This window comes from Mycteria americana, chromosome 3, assembly GCF_035582795.1.
Source record: "Mycteria americana isolate JAX WOST 10 ecotype Jacksonville Zoo and Gardens chromosome 3, USCA_MyAme_1.0, whole genome shotgun sequence".
NCBI lineage: Eukaryota > Metazoa > Chordata > Aves > Ciconiiformes > Ciconiidae > Mycteria > Mycteria americana.
The window spans coordinates 33,949,385-33,975,921 of NC_134367.1; the positions used below are offsets into that span (position 1 = coordinate 33,949,385).

Here is a 26,537-nt window from a genome sequence, read left to right on the forward strand (position 1 = left end):
TTGCGCCTGCGCGGCGCGCCTGCGCCGCAGCCCTTTCATGTATCCTGGTTCGGCGCGGCAATGGCTTTGCGGCTGCTGCGCGGCGCGCCGAGGGCAGCGAGTAAGAGGCGGGCGGAGGGAGGGAGGGGCCTGGCTTTGCTGCTGAGGGGCTCTCCAGCCTCTCTTCCCCTTCCTCACGCAGGGGAGTTACGAGCGAGGGAGAGAGGGGCGGTTACCGGCCGGGACTGTTGGCGCTGGGGTTGCTGAAGGGTGCCTAAGATGGCGCCTAAGATGAGGGGTGATGGGGGCTGTGCGCGACCCGCGGTGTGACCCCCGCCTCTTCAGTCCACGGCATCTATTAGGGGCGGTGGGGTGCCACAGCTTTTGCGCCTCCCTCTATTTCTCTACAAGTTTCCTGCTTTTTTTTTTCTTCCCTCTAGATATTAATATTCTCCCCTATAGTTCAGACCTGGTGCTGTCAGGCCTCACTATCAGTTCTGGAAGTTTTCTTTCCCTGTCGTTGCTGCGAACTTTTAAACGGTAGTAAAATATTAAGCCGTGGTTTAATATTTGTAGAATAGTTAGAGAGAACTTACTGTGGTCTTGGAAGTTATTGGGTGTGCACTTTATATGAGGAAATTCAGGTGATTTGTTCTTGCAGAAATCTAGGCTGGAGGACAAATGAAGTAGCCTGCATAACCGTGTCTGTCCTACATGCACGCTCAGCTTAGGCTGTTCTGTAGGGCTGCAGGTCAGGCCACTTCCTTCTCCATCAAAAGTTGAGATTTCTGTGGTGCTATTGATACAATATTCCTGAAACAGACCAGAACAGCATGTGTTAATAGAAGAGCTGGAAAAAAATGTTGTTAGATGTTTGTGGGCCCTCCTAGGCTCTATTTGTCCGTTAGGTTCATGGCTGATGCTCCTGTCTCCTCAGAGTATACCGATGAGTGCCCAGCTCCCACTGCATGAATGGCTTTGTTATGATAAATCATGGTCTGTGGGCCACTTGAAAAGACTGGGTATTGCAGGTGTTGGCTGTGCAACCACTTATAAAGACTTGGGTTTTGCAACTTTCTTTCAAATTCAGCTATATAATTAATAAATTGGATGGCTTTGTGACTGGCCATAAAGGATGAAAGATCAGTTTGTAGAATGTGGTTTACTGATAAAGTTGATTGTTCATCTCATCTTTTTCAGAGGTACTTAATTTTGAACTTCTGTCACCTCTGTGTCAAGAAGAATGTGTTTAGGTCAACAATATCAAGTATTGCAAATGGGAGAATGGATTCTGCCTCTTCTCTGCTGACTGAGATAATCAATTTCATATCAGTACCTTAATCTGATTTTTATTTGAACTTGGACTAGAATATCAGCTTTAATTTAATTTTCTAGCTGGCTTCTCTTTCAGCTTGCTGAAGAATGACAAGATGCTTGGCAGGAGTAGAAAGATCTAATGTATGCAGAAGGATTAGATTCTTCACTGTTGATAGTCCATTATGTCATGCTTAAAGCAAAAAAAAAAGAATTACTCCTTTGGGGCATTGGCAACAGTTGACAGGCATAACACAGTTTATGTGACTGTAGGTCACATAATGGTTAATGTCAAGGTTGTGGTATTTTAGGATGAATGAATATGCTGATTCTGGGAATACAGGTGGATTGTTGGTTGGTGTACATATAGGTGACTCGCATCTACGCTTCTTGAGAAGGTTTCCTGATGCGAAGGTTTCTCTTTAGCAAGGTAGAATAATAGTTCTTTCAAGTGCTTTGCACCCAGACTGGTACAGGGAAGATTTCTGTTTGAATCTTCCTTCTTAAGGAAAGTCAGAGCTGCTTTAGGCACGTGTCCATAGCTAAAATATTTTTAGAGTAGTTTATGCTCACTGTGGACGTTTGGCTTTTTAACCAAATGCAGAAATGTCAGCCATTTTGAGAGATCTTCATAAATAATTTTTTACTTGTTTGTGACTCTTGAATTATTTATGACTTAGGATATCTGTGCATCTCTATTTTTATACTACTTGAAAGAACTTTAGGTATGGATATTAATAGACTTTCTCCTACATTTATGTTAAAAAAAAAAAAAGTTAAGACTTTAAAGGAAAAAAGTTGATGCTTTTAATTAAAGCATTAGCATGCAGTTATATAATTGAACTTAAATATGCTCAAAGTTTGTACTGGTTTTGACTACCAGCTGAATTATTTTACCATCATAAGGGAAGCCCAACGATTCTCTACCAACATTTTGGAAAACCTGTTACTAAGGGAACAACATTTTATTTTTTTAAAACTTTTCTTTGGGAAAGCAGAAGCTTTTTCTGACTCAAAAGCTGTTGGAAATGAGCCAAGACCTGGAAATCAGCAGGCTTCTTGGGGGAGGTTAGGACTTCTCCAGGAAAACAGAATGTACTGGTCTATGCTAGCATAATTACTATTTGGAGTGTAAAATACAAGAAGATAACAGTGAAGATAAGTTCAAGCAATTTAAAATACACTGTTTATGTGAACTGAGTTACACAACTAACACAGTTTTGCCTGCGTATGTTTCTAGGGCCAAAAATAATTATCTTTGCTGATTTCTTAGGTGTTCGTGAGTTGAATGTTAAAGTAATACTTGCAGTTTGTTTTCCTGTCCTTTGCTTCCTAGTTTCTGAAGTGAGGGTTTTTCATAGGTGCTCTGAACAGTCATAGAGCTACTCGGTATTAAACTCTCACATTTATGCTACACGTGTCCGTTTGTTTGATAGAGTCATCACTACTTTGCAGCTCTCTGAGGAGCACCAGCTCTAAGACAGGAGGAAGATCGGAACCTGCTAAGCAGTCACTTAAGAAACCGAAGTTACCACTAGGTCGATTTGATGAACCAGAGGAGTCCAGTATAGAGAGGGAACCCCTGGAAAGTAAGTCATGTTTTACAGAATTGAAAGCCATGTGTTAAAGGCAAGACCCTGAGATGCAGTGCTGATGTCAGTTTAAGAAGAGGGGTAGGCATTCAGCACTCTTCAGAATCACCTTGTAAGCTTAATGGTTCTGAAAAAACCAGAGGCAGGGCAGCGGGCACAAGTTGGAGCAAATGATGTATGAGGGAAAAAGTCTTCAAAACCAGGGTGGTCACCCATTGTGAACAAGTCACCCAGAGAATCTGTGATCCCTCTCCTCTTGGAGATGCTCAAATTTGCCTGGATGTCCTGACCTAACATCAGCCTTGCTTTGAGCAGGGTTGGGGCCAGGCATCTGCCTAAGGTGCCCTCCACCATAAACCATTCCAATAGCTGGTATTGGTCTATTACAGTACAGCTATAAATGGTGGTAGTAAACTCATGAGGGCACCAGCTACTTTTTATTATCCAAAAAGTCTGTTTTATTTTTTAGTCCACAAAAGATTTCTGATTCGTGCTGTATTTCATGGTCAGTCTTTCTCTCAGTCTTGCAGGTAATGTTTTGAAAAGCAACAACAGATACTGAGTTTACTGAGCCCGGTCAGTGCGGTCCAGGGAGACCTAACGAGCTGCTGGTTGTGTTGTGTTGCAGTGACCTTAGTGGGGCTGCATTTAGAGAACCTGATGAGATTGAGGCACAGATACATCGCTGCTGAAGTCACTAGAAACGTACACTTTTTTAATCAGACAGGAGAAAGACAGAGTCTCTGTTTTCCTTCTTTTTAATTAGCTGTCTTCCTTAACTAGAAGTGCTAGTCATGCTTTATCTTATTCACCATAGTGTGATGTTCTGCTACTGTTTACCAGTACTGGTAACTCATGTTTATCTATTTCAAGGTCTCTAGGACAAGCTTTTTTAATATAGCAGTAGTTTACTATGAATATCCAGATGACAAAATGACTGAAAACTTACAGTATCATCACTGAAATGGCTGCAAGCAATTTCAGATTGTGACTCACTTGAGAACTGACTCAGAGTTGGAGTTAATGTGTAAGCAGCTATTTAATTCTTTTATTCCCAAGAAAATAAATGCCATTGCTGCTTCATTTAAAACAAGTGCATAATTACTATCTTTTGCTTTTTGCTTAGGTGTTCTATGTTTAGAGCAAGACTCAAGGTTTCTTTTGGCTTTAAATTTACTTGTACCTGTATATTTTTAAAATACAACACCAACAATAGTTTGTTAGAATGGTGACTGCCCATTGTGTCCTCGATGGTTATTAGGAAAAAACATTAAGGGTTTAAGCTGGCCATTTGAATTCCCACTGCTCTGTAGCTATCACGGAGAAATCTTACGAGCTTCTGCATCCACTGTCAGCACATCAGTACTGCTTGGATATTGGGATGATATCTGCAAAATAATACTAGAAGCATTTGCGCTCCTTGTACTGCCAGAGGTGCTGAAATACTGACATTTCCTATCTTGGTCTGCATGAATTTTTAAACAGGCATCCCAATATGTCATTCTGTATAGCCTGTAGGTACATGAGTCTCTCTCCATCACTGTCCTCCTTTTTCTCTGCTCTCCAGGATTTCTGTTGTTGTCTTTTCTCATTTTCAGCCCTGTTGCTTATTACTGGTCTTGCCCACCAGGGCTGAGTTAGGGATATGACTGATGGAGCCCTGAGTTACGCGTATATGTGGGAGGCTCTGGAGAATCAGTGTGGCACAGGGATGTGTGGGGTACAGTGAGCTTCAGGGAGCCTTGCAGTCTAGTGCAGGATGAGAAAACGCTCAGCCCAGGATGGTGCTGTGCCAAAAAGTACTTAATGGCTTGGCGATGCCTAGTGGGGTGGCCATTGTGCAGCATGGGTGGCCCGAGTTTCTACTCTTGAGAGAGGGCCTTGAGTAAAGGAGCACTGTGTAGTGTAAGGACGTCGACTGTGAGGTGCAGAAAGCTCTATGGTGTTCGAGTAGGTGGCATAAACTAGTAGGGTGCTGGGAACAGAAGAAGCACTGCTAATGTGTAAGCATAGCACATCACTTACCAGAGAGATTTGAAAGCCCCATTCATACCCCACTTACAAAGAGTCTCCCTCTCCTGAAAAGGCATCACAGTGACGTAGCAAGCTTAGGTTAAGCTTTAGAAGGTAAAAAGTCTAATTTAGCTATTTAGGATTTTCTGGTACTTCCTGTGACTGGGGTGTCTAGTCTGGTGTTGATAAACACCAACATGCTATTTCTTGAAAAACATACCAGCATCCATGAAAACATGGTGTTTTAAAAACAAGAATAATTATAAGATCTTGGCTAAAATTTTAAAATTAAAGCTAAAATTAAAACCTGAGTGCTTAAAGTTAGAGCCCTAACCAAACACAGAAGGTGACCTGGTGTTTTCGATGTAGTGGACATGCACAGCATACCTGAGTGACACAAGTTCTTGCTGTGAGTTCACGAGAAGCTGTGGTGCTTTAGTGCCGTTGGATATTGAGTTGCTTTTTCATTTGCATAACTGAATATGATAATACATTCCTGACTGTAGTCACAAAACTCTGAAACTACTGTTGTATGACTCCAGGAAATGTTTAATTCAAGGTTGCCTTTAAAAACAAAGGAGAATTGATTTTGTAGTTGAAAATGAAACTTGAGAGGCAAACATCGTAGATGGTGACATCTTTATATTTGTCAATATTATAGGCATTTTAATGAACTTTCCCTGTCATTTTAGAATTCCCTGATGGAATCAATCCTGCTACAAAAGAGAGGGGTGGACCTAAAGGCCCTGAACCTACACGTTTCGGAGACTGGGAGAGAAAAGGACGTTGTATAGATTTTTAATGTATAAATGTATCTGTATTGCTAATAATATTTCTAGTTGTTGAAAAATATAATGTACAGAAAAATCTCACCTGGATTTGTTGTGAAGCTTCTTGTTTCTGTCATGCTTGTGATGAATTTTCTGAGAGATATTATGTAAATAAACGTGATGCTGCAACTCAATTTTTGGACCTCAATGTACACTTGATCTTGAATGCTATTTACAGTATGCAAATATAAATGCAAGTATAGTGATGTAAAATTGGCAGTCAGGATCTTACTGAGATGTGTAAGGGCTTGGATTTATGTATTTCAACGTTTATGTAGCGTCTTAAAAGTGCTGAAAGAGCTTTGCAGTTCATGAACCTAGATACCGTTCATCAGAAGTACAGCCACCTCCGAGGAGATGAGTACTTTGCTGATGTTCACATTCAGCACCGTGGTTCGTTGGTAACAGCCCCCTTAATCAAGAACCATCCCCTCTGTCTCCGTTGGAGCGGGTTGGGGTTTCTTTCCTGTTTGTGTAGAGGGGATGGAAATGCCATTTAATCTCATCTCAGACTGACGGGCTGTAAACGGCATGATGGAATGGAGGCTTAATTCCGAGAGGATGAGCTCACGACTGCAAGCAGTGTAGGGGTGCTCCATATGCAGTTTTAGAACACCGTTCTTCATAGCTATTTGCATTATCTTTCCCTTCATAAATGGAGATGTCTGTCTGAAAACTGGCTAAATGCTGCTTGGGGGAAAAATAACATTACTTCCAGATACCTTATGGTCAAAGGGGACTAATTACATTAGATGATCTAATCTTGCAGGTCTTAAAACGAAGTTATCTGGCATTGCACTAAATATCTCTCAGTCAGACTGAGCTCAGTTCTGCATTCAAGAATTTGCCTCGTTGTAAATACTGTAGTAGAGTGCAAATCTAGCACTTGTGTGGGTACTTATTAATAAGAATAAGCTGTCATTATTAAAATGTGTGAACATATGCTCTATTTATTTCTGTGCAAGTTCTTTTTGGTAGCCTAAACAAATGGATCTTCCCTAGTCTTCAGCTGTAAACGTTTTCTTCATCCCTTTGTGTTTCCTTCCTGGTGTTTTGCTGATTTTTCAACCTCTTCTCTTTAACTCTAGATGCTCCAGCTTATATATTCACAATTCCTATTAGCTGCTTTTGCCACAGCACCAGTGAGCATTAAAACCAAATAAAAGTTTCGTGGAGAGCCCAGGACAGTTTCCCGTTCTATGGCCTATGTTTCTTTTTCCTTTGTGGATATTTTACCTTTTGCTGTGCCAAAGCAAGTTGTACTTGAATGAAAGTCAGCTTTACTTCATGATTTCTGTTGTTTTCCATTACCCTGGCTCTGCCTAAGAATGCACGGCTTTGCCTTTTGCATGTTTTTATTGGAGCATTAAAGTGTGTTAGGCCTATCACAAATCTGTACAACCTCCCTAAAACTCACCCAACTTGTAGCCAGTGGGGAAGCTCCTCATTGAACGCTGCCAGTTTGTATACTCAGTGTGTATTTTATTGGCATAGTATCATGCTAGTTGTGAGTTCAGATGTTTTGACTCACTGCGACGATGTTCTACAAAAGTACTAAGTCTGTTCAGTTAGGTTTATCAACCAAATACATCACTGAAGAGCAAAATGAGGTTTGCTAAAGCCTGTTTTTCATAAAAGATGTTAACTAGTGGTAATTACATTTTCAACCTTTAATCGTCTAAATTATGCAGCATGGTTTGGATATTGGAAAATTGGTCTGTATTTATACCTGATTGATTCTAGTTGCCCTTCTGTAGTGCAACAGTTAGGTTTTCCCACAATCTATTGAAGTTTTCAGTTACCTAAAGGTATGCTGGGTCAGCTATCTTTAATATATGCTGTTTATTAAAATCCTGCTGTCTAGTAATGCTTTGCCTCTTCAGTTGCTAGTGGGTTGGAAAATACTTCATCACACAATACACCACCTTTTCAAATAGGAAGCAGAAATTTTATTTGGAAACTTCTGCCTTTTCTGCATCATTATTAATGGGTTTAACATCTTAATTAGCAAAGAGGCAGTAACACTACCACAGCTACTTTATTTTTGAATTCCAAATCTTACTCTCCTTATGCATGGATTGTTGCATGTGTTCATTATCTTCTCCTACCAGGTTTTACCCTTCCCAGCACATGCTCCATGAGTGTTTACCTAGTTCCACTTCCTGGCATTCCTGATTTTCAATTCTAATTGCTACCTTCAGCAGAGACTGCAGCTGCAATCCTCCCTGGCTGCAGAATTGCACCTTTTTGATTTAGCATATGAAGAACTGGTCTCACTTTTCCATGGTTTTCTTCATGTTTCAATTAGTTATCTTCAGTTTCGCCCTGCTTTGTGATCAAGGGCTGACCCCAGTGCTCTCCCGGCCCCTGCGTGTCTGCCTTCATGCAGGGATGCCTGCTGCTGCTGGGGCCGCAGGCAGTCATTTTTGCCGGAGCTCAGGAGGGTCCTAGGCACTCCCTGCCCGCATCCATGGAGCACCTGGATTTGGAAGCTGCTCCTGAGGGCACTGTCTGTACCAACGCGACAGAGTGCTGCACAAAGGCAGGAATTTTGCTTTCTTTCAAAATAAAGGGCTCTTGCTAACCGATGTCAATAGCTGTCAAGGAGTAGGCACTGAGGAACGAGAGGATAGCAGGCCCTCTCTACCACCTCCCAGGCCAGCGCCAGTAACCACCAAGTATTTGCTTAATTTGGTGAGGGAGCGTGTCAATAAAAGGTAAGAAACCAAACATTTGGGCAAAATAACATGTAACAGCCAACGAGCGAATGCCATGTGGCCTTTTAGTGTGGTCTGGGAATCTGGCATTTACCAAAAAGAGGAGTCCTAGGCTCCGGTAATAAGTCCAAAATAACGTCCTGCGGTGCTGCAAAACCACTTGTGGTATCTGTCAAAACCAAGCATGGTTTGAATGCAACAACCGATACAATGATATTGTAAGGCATAAACGATTGTTGCCGGTTTGTTTTCTTGCAGTGTCTGCAGTTAGGAAAGAAGCACTTCAGCTCTTTTCCACTGCTGTCTTCCTGCTCTTTCCAGATGATTAATATCAGCAGTTCACTGGGATACAGCACTAGGGTAAAGCCATGACTTGTGGCATTAGCCATTAGATTAGCCACAGGTATGTTTTTATCATAAGTCCTGACTGAATCTATTTTTGTAGCTCTTTTTGTTAGTATAACAGTGTAAAGCAGCAGGGGTTGTATTTCTGTTCTCTTAAATTTCTGGGAGACAAAGGAAAATTGTTTCCCCTGTGTAAGCAAATTCTTGTAGTACTGGAGGATACTTGCTGCTCTGTTTTGTTTTCTTGACTAAAAAGCTGTATGGTGCATTTCTGCAGTAGGTTTTCTTTTTTAAAGTTAAACTTGTTTCTGCTAGCTTGCATAGGTACGTTTGGTACGTTACTAAAATTATGAAGCCTTTATTGTTTGAAGGAATTGCTCTGTAATTACTTTATTACAAAATATATAAAGTTGCACTCCACTTAAAAAAATGTTTGCTATATATTGCCTTGTTTGGAAAGTATATATTTCAGTGCTGATTTTACTAAGTTAAAATGCAAGGTTTATTATATAGTTTCATGAGAGTAAAGTTACCCTTTATGGTAGCAGATGTTTGTAAAGGACTGTAGAATGTCGTTATAAAACTTTACTACTTTTTCAGTAGACTGCAATAAATGATCACAAATTCCAGCGATGTGTAGTGACAGGTATGTTACATGTCTTTTTATGACACTTATTTTGGTATTGTTATTTCAAAAGGACCACAACACCTTGTTCTGAAGCAAGTGTATTCATCTATAAGAGAAGAGGATTTGGAAGTTCTGTGTTTTTTGTAATTGTTCATCAGTCACTAACATAGCATCAAGCATATCAAAGCATAAGGAAATTATTTGAGATGGTGACCAAAACCATAAAAATCTGTGGTTGCTTTCATGCTTTTATAACATGCACTATGAAAATGCCTTTGCTTAGCGGGCAGTTGGTGTTTCATGTCAGACCCGCTGAGATGCACAGTCTGCATTCTGATGTCGGTATGCCCGTGCTCCCTCTTACAGCTTGGTAACTGGTGGTAGGGGGTGGTCGTGTGTAATCTTCCCAAGGGCTTTTGGTGCAGAAAGGGTGGCACAGTAGAAATCGAATCATAATTATAAAATTCGGTTTTGCAAATCCTGAGAAGAGAGCTCTATTTAAAATGAGTGCTGTGAAGAGCAGAACTAATGAAGCCCTGTTTCCTGTGAATGTCTTGTACCTCCTGTAGATCCAGCGTCCTCCTCCATGTTCCCTTGTTGATTGACATTATCTCCACCAGGCAAGAGACAGGGCATCTTTCTGCCCATCTTTTCCCCCTGGGGACATTACGTGGACCTCTTTCCCAGGCACTGATGTTCACAGAGCTTGCAAGAACTTAATTACCTTGGAAACTCTTCTCTCCTTGACACCTTTTCAGAATAGGTTGAAGGTACTCACTGGCTTCTAATGTCATGGGGCAGCGCAGATATTGGCCTCCCATCCTTTGGACACCAAGCTGATGAATAACTTCGACCATATGTATTTTCTTCAAAATATTCAGCATCTCTGCATTTTTCTGCTGTGAGAATGGGTTTACTTTTTTTCCCCTCAAAGAACATCAAAAGTGCCAATTAAAGCTTACAGCAGTTAAAACTTCGACATGCATTTTCCAGGCATTAAGTCTTCCAGTCAGCTATAGTCTTGGGCCTGTAAAAAATCACATATTTTGATGTTGCCATTTTTATAATGAGAGTGTTCAAAGAAGCTCTTTAAGGTCCTTACTTAACAAATTAATTTATAATAAAGCTGACATACCTGGCCATCAAAACACAGTTGTAATTTTCAAATGTTAGTCTCTGACAAAATTAGGTGAGCTATGACGTGAACTGGTGGTCAGGTTAGTTCTAGAAGCCAGATATTGCACTATTATTTACACTGGGACTCTCTCCTAATCAGCTGCTTTGAAATCAAGTGACTTAGGTAGCCATCTGTGCTTGCTTCATAATTAGTTGCAAAGCAGGGAGATGCCTCTAAGAAGTAGTCCGTCTTAGTACATGGAGATAATTCTTCATTACAGATGGTGAATGGGAGGAAGTTTTAAGTGTGTCCTCTCCATTAACTTTAAAGGCTGCCTAAATAGTTGTCCGAAGCGAGATGCCATTAGACAGATGAAGTTGAATGTGTCAGCGTTGCGGTGGTGACAGCAGAGAAGCCAGGGTGTCAGTGAACATGAGGTGTGAACTACTTGCTTCCTTCTCAGAGGGAGGGTTGCAATGAGGCAACAGGACCTGCAGTGCTTTTGCTGCCTGTGCCCCTCCCAAACGCCGCTGGCAGGGAAGGGGACGTTCAGGGCCAACTCTTGGGCACCTTGTAAGGGTGTTTGGGAGTTTGCTTCCCTTAAAATGGGAGGAAGAAGACTGAAGCTAAGGCTTTTTAAATTCCTTCTGCCTATCTACCTCCCAAACCAACACCTAAAGCATGATACAGTCAAGAGGGTAACACTGGATATATTTCTACCTGGATGCCAGCAAGTATCTCAAACCAAGGAATTTGAGGGGGTTTTTTGCCTAATAAGGAAAGGGTGAAGTGCATCAAACTAACAACTAAGCTGTCTTCATCCGATGTGCTGCTGAAAGAGAGGGAACCAATATAAAGATAAAACTGTCTGACTAGAAAAAAATTAATATATTTGCTCAGCAAACCCTTAGTCTGTGTGACTTCCTCGTGAGAGGTTACTGAACAAAGGATGGTGTGTTTCCAGTTTCCATTTGAAAGCTGGGGAAAATTTCACCGTGTCCTAGAAGATATATGACCAAATGTTGCTTAGCTCAGGGAACATCCTGCTTTTAGCCCATTTTTTCCCCCCAGGGCTTTCACTTGCGAGTTCCACAGTACGTATGTGTGATCTGTAGACAGATTTTTTCCCCAGATGTTTTTATTGAGATAAGACTGCAGTACAACACATGTGGGTGTTAGTCTCTTCTCCCAAGTAACTAGCAATAGGACAAGAGAAAATGGCCTCAAGTTGCATCAGGAGAGGTTTAGATTGGCAATTAGGAAAAATTTCTTTACTGAAAGGGTTCTCAAGCACTGGAACAGGCTGCCCAGAGAGGTGGTGGAGTCACCATCCCTGGAGGAGTTCAAAAAACGTGTAGATGTGGCACTTCGGGACATGGTTTACTAGGCATGGAGGTGTTGGGTTAACAGTTGGACTAGATGATCTTAGAGGTCTTTTCCAACCTTAATGATTCTGTGATTCTGTAATTCTATAATGACAGGTAACTGTTTGGTCTGGCAGGCATATTGCTTCAGCCTCCCTGTATACGGTGATGTCATTTTTTCTGCCTGGTAATGACAGCTACAGCTATTTTATTGTTAAATTGCATTCTGTTTAATCCTGCTTTTAATTTTTGCCATCCTTGAAGCCATTTTTTTGATAGGTACCCTTAGTTCCTTTAGAGCGGTAACAGGATACTTCACAAAAATTAATCACAAATTGGAGATGTTTCTCCCTCCTTTCTCTGAAGGAAATCTTTTCATAATTTGTATTTTGTATGTGAAGATCTTGTTGACAGTCAAATAAAAAAGATAGTCCCCATGGACTGGAACTCCTCCGTCCCTGAGTTGCATTTGACTCTCACATTCAGTTGCGTTATTCTGGTAAAATGTAGCTCTTGTGGGAAGTCAAGGGTGCAAAAAGGGAGAAAGAGATGCCTCTAACAAGTAGCACCAGTCTCCCTGAGAGTTTTACACATAAACCCAAACTCATTTTAAGGCCTCCTTTAATTGGGCATTGTTGAAGGTGGCTTAGCTGTTACAGTTATGTTATTAAACATTTTTAAGAGCGCGTGGCTGTCCAGTACGGACACGCGGGTATGCCGGGGCAGTCCCAAAACAAGTCACTTGGGCAACTTTTACAGGTTGATGGCTTAGTTTGCACAGAGAAACCCAGTGCTAAGGTAGTACAGATCTGACTGGCAGGTCATTGTTGGCTTAGTTTGCACAGAGAAACCCAGTGCTAAGGTAGTACAGATCTGACTGGCAGGTCATTGTTGGCTCACCTGCGGGTAGAAACATCTCAAACGGCACAGAGCTTTGGGTAAATGGGCTTCCCAGAACATAGTGACATCAGTGAGGTGCATGCCTGCTATGCGTGATGTCAGCTTAGATGCTGGACCTGACCTTTCCATTTGAGCACCAATGCAGTTGCTTGGAATAGCGCGAGGTTGATCTCTGAGCCAGGCAGTTACCTTCTGGTCCTACGCATCGTCTCCATTTTGAAGATAAGCTGGGATTTATTCCTCCTTAAGAACAGAGATCTTGAAGAGGTGTCTGTACCCGCCGCTCTTTCAGGACGTGTGCTGCGTCCTCTCATCCCCTCGCTCAGGAAGACCTCTGATGGGAGAGCACCTGGCAGGGAGAGGCTGAATTACACACTGAACAGGTGCAGGAGGGCAGGCAAACGTGCATTTGGGCAGCTGACGACCAGATGGTCCTTCCTGTAAAACCGTTTGTAGCAAAGTGTGGATAATACCGGCCATATCAGAGAGGCCTGCTGTGCTCCGCAAACCCTGCGCGAGGAGAAAAAAATGAATACTCTAAGCAGGATTTGCGCAGTGATTGTGGTGCTTTGCAGGAAGCCAGAAAGCACAACAGTACAGGGATGCAAGGGAAGAAAAAGTATTTCATTTCCCCATATTATTGAAAATAAGGGGGGAGAATGAGATGTCTGGAGCATTACGATTACAGTAGTGTGCTGTGTCACTAGACCTATCTGAGGTAACCCTCTGTGTGTGTCTTACTAATCAGTTGTTATATATTGTATATATTGCAATACTTGTGTCTTAAAATGTCTCATTTTTTGTGTTTTCTGGCCCACAGCCTTGGTATACTTCGGGGCTGAAAAGAATTTTTTGATTGTTGCCACCAGTGGCACCTTAATTGTGTCGGGGCAGACAGGCACCCGAGCAGGGAGAGGTGGATGCCCGGGAAGGGGTCACAACTGTTCACCAAAGGAGTGTTGTGGGAGCACCTCTGCTGCCTGCCCTGCGAGCGCAGTGCAGAGGTCCACGTCCACTTTCAGCACCGAATGGGCTAACCTTTGCCAGCAGACGCTGGCTGCAGGCATGGCGGGATGGGAGGCAGGAGCAGGCTTCCCCATCCGATCTGGCACCAGGCCTGGGCTAAACTGCTGCAGGGGCTGGACCCTGAATCCTAGCAAACAGGTCTCTGTTTCTGGAGTCCTTCCTTCCATTCCTGAATGGCACGGCCACTGTAACATCTAACCGACCTTTTCTCCTAGCCTTTTTCTTGTTGCAGCAAGTCCTGCAGTCCGGATCTGGCAGGGACTCCTGCAGTTCAGAAAAACCCCAGCTGACCAAGGAAGTCCCTCAGCACATCTGTCAGCAGGTCCCTCCTCATGCACCTCCTTTAACCTGAAATGTTCTGAGTCCTTGAACTGGCAGCATGTGGAGGTGAGCGCTTGTCCCTCACTAAGAAGAATGGTCCTAACCTACAGTGCTGCATACCATTCAAGTCTGGTCATCAGAAGAAAATGGAAAACTTACTCATTTATTTCGGTATAAAATAAAATAGAAGTTTCAATTCTTATCTCTTTTTTGTGCTCTTTCATCTCTGCTTTGACACGATCCCAGGATTTTCCCTGTCACAGCAGTGCATGTGTTTTTTCTTCCAGTTTATGGGAACAAAAAAGGGTTATGTCCTTTCAGATTGTGTTGAAACGGGACTGATGGCAGAACAGCATTAATGATGGTGCTGGCATTATTTTAGACCACAGTGGCACTAGAAAACATGACATTGGTTTGTTACCCCTGAGCAGAGGAAAGAACAATTGCTCCTGGTCTTCGGGAGAAAATGAATGCATGGAGCTTGCTTCATCATCTGCTGATTGCTGGGAGAGAAATGGTAAATTATGGAATGAGATGATGGGTGGGGATGGGGAAATTTGGCAAGAAACCCCTCTAACATTTTGGGCTGCCTGGTCTGTAGGAAATTCTCATAGAACCTAATTTGGGAATAGCAGCCCAAATTTCACTTTGTAGTCCACGGAACCCTTTCCATCTGCTGTACTTCAACAGCCAGACACATATTCATAAAGCTTCACAAGTGGTCTGGATGTTGGACTGTTCCTGGACACACAACAAACCTTTCCTAAGTCTGTGTTGTTGGCCTTTTTTTTTTTTTTAAAGTTAGGCTGTCTCCAAGGAAGCTGCCTTATCAGAGCCAGTTTTAGCATGAATACGCTGCTTTGCTGGACTCAAGGACAAGAGGCCTAGATTTACTGTGGATTCTGGGAAGGGTTCAATGTCCTGGGGACTGGCCACTGATGCCTTGGTAATTTGTTGACATTGATTGGCGTGCAGGGGTTATTTTTACATACAACGTGAGCAGTAGAACGCACCACAGTGCATCACTGGTGGCACACATCAAGAACAAGTTCTGTGGGAAGCCAGTCAGCTTCGTTTCCTGTGAACACTAAGAAATGCACAGTACAACCTAGCATATCACTAAATGTCACAGCCCCCTCTTGCGCATCCTCTATGCTGCATCCAATCCCAAATTCATCATCCTCTCCTATCACCTCGCTCCCAATACTTTCAGCTCTCTTCCCCCGTTCCTTGGCTATGGGCTGGGCGAACCCAAGCAGCTGCAGAATGTATGAGTCACTGTGCTTTCCCGCTATCCCATGTAGATGCAGGATAACCGACAGTCTTGCTTAGCAGCATCCCAACGTTGTCCTCTCCGGGGGCAGACAGGCTCTGGAGGCTGCTTAGCCCAGGTTGTCCTCTGAACTACCTGAGTGCTCTCAGCCACCGCTTAGGTAGCAGTCTGGACTCCTAGCATTTCCTGCCAAGTACTAGACCTGCGGTTCTCCTCTCTGGTCTTCTTCAGCAAGACAAAATGTGTATGTTGTTCCTCTCCGTGGAAGGAAATTATTTCAGTAACAGCCTCCCACGCAGAACTGAAACTGAAAATTGTAACCGTTTCTAGAACATGAATATCTACATAAATTTGCATATCCTTATTCACATATATATACCTAACACAGAAATATTTGCAGATTTCATCCCTGTGTGGGAGGTTGGCACTTCATGAAACCATTTCACGATGCAGCAAAACTTGATAGATAACAATTATAATAAAATATTTTATGTAGTAAACCCACAGCTAATAGTGTTTCTTCTGGAGTTTGGTTAGTTTATAAATCTTTTATATTGTTTTGAAAACTGAAAAAGTTACAGGCAGATCAAGACTTGTGAAAAAACAAATACTAACGTCTCATCTCCGCTGCTGAGAAGTTGTTTAGCAAATGCATGTTTTTTGTGGTCATGAAAAAGGAATCCTGATGGAACATATCAAACTGTAAAAGAACTGATAGTATCTGCTGGAACTATACCCAAAATCCAGCTAGGCCAGTATCCTCCATCTGACAGAGGTATCACCCAGTGCTTTGGTAGAAGTCCCCTCATAGCAGGCATTGTGGAACAACGGTGGGACAATTTTCTGTTTCAGTCTTCCATTATCTCTTACCATGGTCTTCCAGTTTAGCTTTTAAGCATATGTAGTTTTTCAGTACAGTCCTCTTTCAGGCCCCGTGTTTCTCAAGCAGTCCTGTGTCTTGTGCATAGAATAAATTGGCAAGAGACAGAACTAATATACAAAGGTACAAATTAGCTTTGAGAACAATTTAAGGAGCATTCGATCAACTTCTCCTTTGAAATTGTTTCTTACAGTTGATTTTTTAATGCTCTGATTAGTCAAGAGGACCTGTGGTGTTTCCTAACTGGAAAAAGATAGTCAATAAAAAGATAAATATAATTAAAGAAAGTAATATAGAGAATAAATTTAAGATACTAGAGACCTGATCAACTGGAACATTTCTACTGACTTTAATGTGAGACTGAATCCAATGAGAATAAAGGTATTTTTTTTTCCTCATTGCAAATATTGAACTGAAGCCACAAGAAGGCATGTTGGGTATTTCTTATTTGGAATAACAATATCATTACGCTTTTAGAGTAATAGGAGAAGAAAATCTGAAATGCTGTCAGATGCAGTTATATTTCGCAATGGAGAAATCTGAGTATATCAGTCTTTTGCTTAGTTCTGTTTTCACAAATTTCAAAATTTACACTCATAGGTGAATCCTTGCTATTGCCTATGCATATGGCGTTCAATCCTATTGATATATGTTATTTTAATGACTTTTATTTCCATCTGAAATTCTAATATGAGCAGCATCGAATTTCCATTATCTGTATCCCGCCCTCTACTTGCATATGCCAAAACAAGAGGTTGGAGGACTATGTCATTCTTGGTTTCTCTCCAGGTATGCACAGTTTGCTGTATTCCTGACATTAAAAAACAATTCCTGGCCAAATATAGCCCGTATTTCTTACTCTTCTTATCCAGCTGAGGCTTGTGTACCTTCTGTACCTCGTGGTGTTTGCTCTTCTACTTGTAGGCTGTATTGCTGGTCTGCAATGGTCACAGAACTGGCACAAAATGCTTCCTTTACATCATCAGTAAACAATGGGAAGAATTTGGAAAATATGTCGAGCCTAATACTCGGTAAGCAATGTTGACCAAAGTTTATGGTCAACAGTGCTCAAGAGGGCTGTGTCATATGAACTAAACCACATCAGTCATGGCTGAAGTGTGTTTAAGAACAAGAAAAACAAGGAAGAGTGCAAGAACAATGAAGATTATGTGTGTGAATGAATTTATTATAGTTGTCTGATGATGGGGAATGCCAGTTACTGCATAGAGTAAGGAATTAGGGTCTGTAGAGCACAACAGTAATTAAAATTTTCTTTGGAAATACACTTGTACACATCCCCCTTACATACTTCTTGAGTAAGAATCAACTCAACTGTGATATATTCACATAGTTTACCTATCTAAAGAAGTGTACAGGTATTAATACTCTTGGATGCCAATCTGAGATATTTTTAAAGGCAAAGAAACGTGGATACTGTCTGCAGCCTGAGAAGGCATCAGAGCAAAGACTAAGTGCTGAAGTCCCATTCTGCTCGCTAGGCTGCTGACACAGTTGCTGTGGGTTTGTTGTTACATTAACATGTGTCTATCCTCCCTCTCAAAGAAGAAAGAGGTATGAGCAGAATTTTGTAGAAATTATTGATCTAAACCCTTACAGTAAGAAGAAAGGATTCTTTTCATTTCACATACAAGAGAATGCAAGCTGAAATACATGAAGAGAATCAATGGTGAACACAAGCATCCTGGCCAGGACGACACATAACATCAACAACAGTTTGCACAACTGGAGACATCTCAACAAAATCTGAGATAACACTGTTCAGCCAGGTGAAGGTCAACCTGTTTGTGAAGGGAAGAGTCTGTTTCTCGGACTCCCTAACAGTCAACATCTGCAGGCCATTTCATACAGCACAGGAGCACATGTCAAAAAAACCTACGTAACTGGGCTCCACTAAAGGCCACACAGGAGGAGAGAGAAATGGGAGAAGACTGATAAGCTGCATCTATCAGACTGAGGTGAAAATAAACACACACTGTCCTCAGGCACGTGACCTCTTGGAAACATCAGCTAAACCCCTGATTTTTAACTCACTAAACCACCTGTGTCACATTCAGACTGTCTACAGTGTGTGGATACTTTCGCAGTTCTTACGTGTCTTCCTCAGAACAAGTATGTCTGTGTGTGACTGGAATAAAACTTCTCAGAAGGAGCAATCTCATCAGTGCTTGTGCAACACCTTAGGCTCTTTAAACCACTTTAAAGCGGTTCTTTTCTGTAACAGTCAATATTTTTTTTTCAGTTTTTACCCCTCCTGGAGATTTCTTTCTTTGTCAGGGTTTCATTAACCTTAAAATCAGGTTAGTTGAATGAGGAGAAATCCCATTTCTTCTTAATTTCAATTTACTACCAAGTTCTTTGCTTTTTTAATAACAGCCAGTATTTTTTCATAGTGTTTATGCTAAAAGTACAATTTAAACAAATGGCATCTATGGAAGTTGCTTATCTTCGAAAATTTAAAGGAAAAGAGTAGGACTCCTCACAGCAATCATTCACTAATAACAAAGTTTCAAATTCTACCAATCATATAGGTTTCATCTGATATATTTTTAAATGTTTCCCTTCATCCACTTTTGTATTAATAAAAGTAAAACTACTTAAAAAAAATTTGTTCTCTATTTTTAGTTTACTAGAAAGGGGCTTTTCCATAGCAGAAAATATGACGTTCTGGTTCTGACCACAGATGAAAGATGGTAGCTTTAGGACTAAAATGGAAGGCTGTACCTCCACATATGTAAGCCCCACAGCTAAAGCAAGGCATGTAGAGCACGCAGTGTGTGCATTTTCAAGCCAAACTGGTACCCACCAACGGGGCACCTCTCAGATGGAGACCAGCTCTGCAGGCTCTGCAGTCTTCACCCTGGCTTTCTGAGGGGCAAGAACTTCTCAAACTTCAGGAAATATTGCTGGCTGCAAACTGGCTTTAGCTGTAGCTCAGGGTCCCGCAGCCTCCTCCCAGGTGTCTACCTCAGAGCGTTGGTGACTCACAAGCTTCTTGCTGTAGATCCCCTGCCTGAGCTGGCCAAGCCATCCACACATCATCAGGCAGTAGTAGCATTTTTCTGTCATCTGCTATTTCTCGTACTGATGCCTCTTGTAGCATTTCTCACAAAGTAATCTGGAAATACACATCAGGTTGTTGTCTAATGCCCCCAAACTGGTTTGTGAATTAGGTACATTAAAGAGTACTGGTCTTCAACTTAAAGAGATACAGCATCTAAGACACATGGGGTATTTTAGTCTCAGCCAGAAATGGGATCAGAAGTGGGAAAAACCTGCTTACCTTCCAATTCTGCTCCCCTGATGCATATTCTTGGGAGCTGCGATTCCAGGATGAGTCATGCCAGAAACTCTCCTGTATCTGAGCTTGATGCTGTGAAGGGTCAACAAAGTGAGACAGCTGCTCTCAAGCGCAGGAAGCAAGTGTTTCCTTGAACCTCAAAATCCCTGCCATCTTCTAAAAATAAATACAAAGGAGACAGATATTTCAGAAAGAACAAATGAACACAAGGCAAATGCCTTCACCTTAATCCAAGCTCCAGGGATGCAGGACTTGATAATAAAATGTTCTTTAGCAGCACTTCACCTCTATAAATCTGAAATCACCGTAAAAGGAGGCCAGTACATTATCTTCATCTTATAGATGGGGAAACTAAGCCCTTGGAGGTGGAATGGCTTGGCCAAAACCAGACCTGGCTCTGCCTGTATTGGATTAGACCCATTTCATCCAGACAAAAATGCTCTCTCTGACTACAACCACCAGACACGTCACAGGAAAGTACAAGAAAACCCACATTACATGTGTTTACAAATCTGCCTGTTTACAATATTGTGCGGTGCAGAAGTGAGGTTGATGCAATTGGTAAGTTAAATCTTCAGTCCAAAAAAACCCATAGGAAATTACTTTTTCTTTCCTTTTATATGATACAAGTAGGTTATGGAAATGTGTGCTACAAAAAAGATGAAAAAGCTCAGAACTGTAGTTTTAAATTACACCATCAATGTCATGCAAACCACCCTGAAATTAGAGAGCCACTTAAAGAGCTTAGTTAATCTGTCATGTCTCTGAAAGCTGCAACTCAAAGGACATGAAACCTTGTCTTTATTGAAATGCAAAGAGAGAAAGTCACAGAGAATATAAGGAACTTGTATAACACCGACATGGATAAATTTTAATACTGGTGTGACACCCAGGGAAATTTGCTCCTTGGTTATCTGAAGCGCAGGCAGTGAGATTCAGCTGAAGAGGAAGCTGTGAATTGCTTGCAGTGTTTTGACTTACAGGGGACTTCAGAATCATCAGGGAGACAGAAAAACCCACTGCTGATCTTGAGAGATTTCACGGAAAACAGCCCCAAACTAGAAATGAAACTAAATATTTATTAACAACCAAGTCTAATCAAACTAAAAACCATCCTCTCCCATGGAAAGAGCAGAGGAAGACACCGTCCAACACCACCTTTCCGTCAGATGCAATTTTAATCCATTTTTATTTTGCATTTTTCCATTGGTTAAAAGTCATACTATCATCATAAGTCTCCCCTGAGTGAGTTGAAGGGGTTCAGCAGTACATCTTAGCATTCCAATTAGGATTTCTACTGAATAGAGTGTCAAAAGGATGACATTTTACATAGCTGCATGATTATCAGAATTTAAGAACTGTTGTAGTTAGGTAAGATCTAAGATTTGTTAGAACTACAAATTTCAATTAATTGACATCACTTAAAAGTACACAACCATTTTATTTTAATCTTAACTATTGTTAATTCACTTATTAAGAGCCTTCTGCTAAGGCTGACCACTTGTACTTCATAACAAAGAGAATACCAGAAGTCTTACCTGGCATTAAAGAGCCATCATGGACATGAATGCTCTCTGCGTGGGTATTAAAGATAATTCCTATCAGACTATATGACAGTAAGAATACATAGCGATAAAGGCTGACCTTGGGTGTGTCATTTAAACCGAAGAGTCAGAGATGATCTCACATCATCAGAGTTGTAAGGACAACATTGCTCATTACAAATTATCCTTTAGAGAGCAAGTAATTATGTCCTGCCTAGCACTAGACTATTATTAAATGTGCTGTATTAACACAACAACATTTAAATAGAGCTCCAAGTCTAAATTATCCTGACACACAAAGTATTCAAGTGTTACACTGGACACCTTATTTCAATAATCTGCATGTCCCAGGTCATTTCTGCAACTGATCCAATTAAGAAAGGCCCCTTCTGCACAGTATCCAAGATCATGAGCATGGTCTAGCAATGTACTAAAGCTATTAGCATGAAGCAGCAGTTGTTACAGCATGACTTAAAGTTTTTCTTGCCTTTCCTGCAATAGGAAAGGTACATACCACTCCATACAATAGGTTCTGACCTGCGCTTTCTGAGGAACAGAAACAGTTCTGCTCCATGCACTTAATCCTGTCTTCACAGTAACAGGTACTGAAATTTAAAAAAAAAGCAGCGCTTGTTAAATAATGATCCTCCTTAGTAGACTCACCATCACATATAAGATATACTTACATATACTTTTTTTTTTAGGCTAGAATCTCTTTGCTTTCTGTTTTATTCACTATCTTATAGTACTTGGTAACATGCTTCATATTTTTCAGGAGACAAATCCCTCCCCCAAAGACTTGCAGTGCACACTGGAACTCTGCATAGAACTCTGCAAAGCCTGAAAATAGACCATCTTTCTGCACTTCAAAGGCCCTAGAATAATCATCTGGCAGATAACTGACATTAAAGAACACAAAATGAAGATTCAGATGCAAGAAATGAGTTATGAAAAGTAGATCTTGATCTTGCAGTCAAACAAATGGACACTGTGTAGATAATTTTTAGAAATGAGACAAAGGACTTGTCTTGGTGTCTCTAACAGTCTTTTTATTACTAAACTGTCTTTAAATCTGTCCTGTGATTTTTATATGATCAATCTTTTCCTTTTTCTGTCTGTAACTTCTGCACACGTTAGCTGGACTTTTTGTTCTATGACCTTCTCCTTTCACTTCCTAAATAAAAATATAATTTCATATTCAGTAAATTAAACACATGGCTTTCAATGTATGTCTCAGAACAGTACACTTTTCTTCAAGAAAAAGACATATGGTTTCCAGATAAAACATCAGAATGAAATAAAGACAGAAACAATGTGCCTCTGAGGAGTAAGAAAACACTCCAGGGCTGATTATATTTGCCAGAACGTTGAAGATGGACTCATCAGATTGATTAAGTCTGTCAGATAAGAAAATCATTAAGCTATAACAGAGAAAATTCAATATACTTTCTAGAGATAGAAGTCTATTTTAAAACAATCAAAATAATACTGCTTTTAGAAAATCCCTGTTGCTTTACTGCACTAGTATTTTGAGCAGGACTTTGATGTCAAAGATGCTGAAGTAATAAAACCACAGGCATTGTAATGTTAATTTTTCTTTTTTATTACATGACATATCTATCTGGGCCCGTGTCAGTAAAGACAAACAGGCTAGGTAAGGAGTAACCAGTGCCATATGGCACAACAGGGGAAGGAAACAGCTGAGGGGCAAAGGACCAACATAGATTCTGTATGGAGAGAAAAACTCTTGTTGAAAAGCAATGCAGTTACAAGGGGGTTTCCAGAAAAACTTCCCTATTCTGTGAAAACCTGATCTGATCTGGAGGGAATTCCAGAGTCAGGCTGAAGCGAGGCAGTAAAAAGTTGAAGCAAGCTAGCGAGCTGGAGGGAATCCCAGACAGTCGGATGCCTGTCCAGAAAGATCCCGTTTTCTTGCACACACTGTGTGCAAGCTCACACACTGTGTGCACACACTGTGTGCAAGCCATGCAGTTCTTCAAGAGCTGCAAATTCTGGAGTCAGAGCTCATATTCTCCTGACATCACACTTCCTGTACAGTATAACTGCAAGTTTTGTACACAAAGCAAAGAAAACATCACAGCAACCACCACTGACTTCATGCTTCGACAGGCAGCCACCCAGGAGATTTTTTTAGCTGCCAGATGTAGCCACTGCCCTGTGAACAAATCCAAGTACGTTTCTCCTCAAGATCACAGAAGGGCTGAAGGAAGAGATTATTTTTTTTCTTTTTTACAGCAAAACATTTTTCTCATTTCTTGAGTATCCAGTGGCTGAGGAGAAACATGTTTTCCTGCAGATATGAGCTCAGCTTGTGACTGCTATGGACATTCTTTATTGATAAAAGCCTCACTGCTCACTAAAAATATCCAGCTTTTGAAGTAGAAATGATCCTTCTTCAGCATCTCTGGACTTCAGAGAAGCTCAGAAGCCAGTATGATTTGCTACGACCTCACTCCCTCAGTCTCCCCCAGTATGAAATTATCTTGAAGGAGAAAAAGTAAAGTGAAAGTATTTAAAACGTTTCTCCTCAACATTTCCACTTCTCTGAGGAAGATTCTACTAAGACAAAACTAGGTAGCATTGGCAGGACCTCTGCAGACTTTCAAACAGGTAAGATCTAACATGCAATTATTAATTGCTCCTCATCATAAGGGGCATTGAAAAGATGCACACTGATTTATTTACACTAGTATTTAAACAGTACTACAGAAAAGAGAAGGAAAAACACACTGTTACAGAGGAAAAACCATCTCAAAAGCTATGTATATAGAGATTCTCTTTTGTCTGCAACAGCCTGAAGCTTGCAATTCATCAGGTAGTCTTTAACCCGCACTCTCTGCAAGTTCATTATTTCATTGGGGTGAAAAAATGGGCTACATGAATCACAGTTCCTATTGCTGAAGAGCCAAAATTAAGATTTGTTCCATGTGAAGCCAAGATCAAAAACTGTCCTAGCTTTAGTGTCTATCCTGTCGTTTACCCAGTCAACAAAACACTTTTAAGCTTCAAAGACTACCTTTTGCACAGTAGCACATGAAACAGTAGTAACAATGGAGCTCAGCTGTCCCTCTTCGTATTTTCTTTTCATATTTCTCCCTAATCTTTCAAATTTATGATTTTGCAACTGATTTTACATCTGATTATTGCTCTTCTTCTTGGCTAGATATCAAGGACTACTGATACCTAAGGCTGGTATTCTTATCCTCAAAGCCTGAGTGAGCCAAATGCATGACTCACAAAGTTCCATCTAACAGTCTCTCTGTTCAAAAAGCCCAATCTTAGAATGAGATAAATTGAAATGAAAAGACTCAGGCTGAAACATACACATAGCTGAAAATACGCCGTGAGCTTGGAAAGTGCAAAGCATTTAATTTTTAAGATCTCTTCCATGCTTCCATCAGAACCATATGGAGCTTCCATTTCCTTATATTCTACACCTACACTATCCTACACTATAATCCACACTAGAATATACATGCAGTAGTTTAAAACATAATTGTATATATGCATATTAGCTCTACCGTATGGTATTCTTTTTCTGAGTTTAGACAATTAGGACTGACAGCAAAGCTCACTGAAATGTATTTAGTCATTTGCATTCATCTATTTAATTTATAGTTACCTCCCAGGAACTCATTTGTATTTACAATTACAATGCAGATTTACTAATAACTCTCAAGAAAACAAGATTGTTGGTGAAGCGTCGTCATGTGCTGGGATGTCACTAGATTATGCCACTTCATAAAAGATGGAGATCCCTTTCTAGTTTTAAGAATTTCTGTCTTAATTTTCAGAAGTGCAAAGACACCACAACCTTTCGATTTCAGTGTATTTCAAATGCTCAGCACCTATAGAAATTAGACTGCATTATCTGGGATGGCATAATGTCGATAATTCATCTAATACCAGGTGCTCAGTCTCTGCGTAGAAGTAAAGGAAGAACCAAGAAACTGGAAGAAAAATTTACTATCTCTAGTATTTCATCTCTCTAGTCAAGTCACTGTACAGAAACTAGAAGTCACAGAGATACAGTGAGAAGTCACTCACCTATAAATCTTGCTCCTTTTATACTTTTTAACCATCTCAGGAGTGACACTAACTGTTTGCTTCACAGGCCAGGCAGTAAGTGCTCAAAGTGTAAGAACACGACTCATGCCACTGCTGGGGCAAGCCCACAACAGTTATCGGCCAGACTTCCAACTGCAGTGACCCTACAACGCTGTCAAACATTTAATACCCATTTTGGGGATCATGAGATATAATCTTGTTACTCCTACGTACATAGTATTTTCAACTATGGTTCAGACAGTCTTGTCCCTAGCAGCTTTTGCATCGCATAAGGATTCTTTTTATAGTATCAACACATTCTGTCCTGTATAGTTTAAATTTTGTAAAGCATAGATCAATGTAAGTATTATGTTAAAATATACATATAGTTTGTATATTAACATTAAAAAGTTTATCAAAGCAGAATTAAAACTGAGCTTTGAAAACTAACTCTAAACTTTCTGATTTTCAAAGGCTGTGGCTTGTTGGTTTTCTTTTTTTTGTAAAAATATTGCGTTTTTAACACTTTGTTGAATTTGTTTGTGGGGCTGTATTTTTCTTTTTAAGCAAAGAAGAACAATATGAGGAAACCCTTGGTATAGTTGTAGATTCCCTGATACAGATGTTACTTCACGTAACGTGAAGTTACTATGGCTTCCTTTTTTTTTTTTTTATTGAAAATATCAGAACTAGAGCTGGGCAGGAATTTTCCTACACAAAGTACATTGCTGAAAAATTCTCATTAATTAAAAACAACGCTGAGAATTCATTTCTTAAATGTCTAACCTTTGTACACTCAGGTACGAGACAGTCACCCTCTCTACCCTTTATGGTCAGTGAGGAGACACAAACGATCCAGAAAGTGATTCACCTCCTTCTAACACAGGCTCTTCCAGATGGTAATTCAGCTCACCCCAGTCAGACACCCACCTGTCTGAGAACAAGACAAACCACCTTCAGGAATGTCTGCTTCTCTCCACTGGCTATCAAGGGTAGACAGGGCGACTGGCTCATAGCTCAAGATTTTCTTAAGCCTGTGATAGAAATTCCATCTAACATGTTTGCTGAAACACAGTGGTTAAGGTTAACTTTTCAGGTTCTGCCATTCTCTGCTAGCCAAAGACTGCAGATACCACATTATCTGACCCCGTGGGCTGCCCAGACTCCGGAGTATGGGGAGCCAACTTCGAAGAGCTGAGTTTCAGAAACATTATTGAAATGTCCATTTCCCAGGAAGTTATATACATATTTTTTTTTTCTTAAGAGCATGAAAACATCTGAAGCACCAAGGTTTCTTATGAATCAGA

At 40.8% G+C, this 26,537-nt stretch overlaps 1 protein-coding gene across 2 annotated transcripts; it reads left to right on the plus strand.

Annotated features, from left to right (window-relative positions):
- Nucleotides 1-9,413, plus strand: SDHAF4 (succinate dehydrogenase complex assembly factor 4). 2 transcript variants are annotated; one of them, XM_075498167.1, is made up of 4 exons: nt 15-100; nt 447-519; nt 2,749-2,882; nt 5,591-9,413. In XM_075498167.1, the coding sequence occupies exons 1-4, from the start codon at nt 61-63 to the stop codon at nt 5,698-5,700; spliced, it is 357 nt and encodes a 118-aa protein (XP_075354282.1). In that variant the 5' UTR covers nt 15-60; the 3' UTR covers nt 5,701-9,413. The 2 variants fall into 2 exon arrangements, with proteins under 2 accessions (XP_075354283.1, XP_075354282.1); XM_075498168.1 differs by lacking the exon at nt 447-519 and having other exon boundaries at nt 1-100; nt 2,730-2,882; nt 5,591-5,878.
- The last annotated feature ends 17,124 nt before the right edge of the window (nt 9,414-26,537 follow it).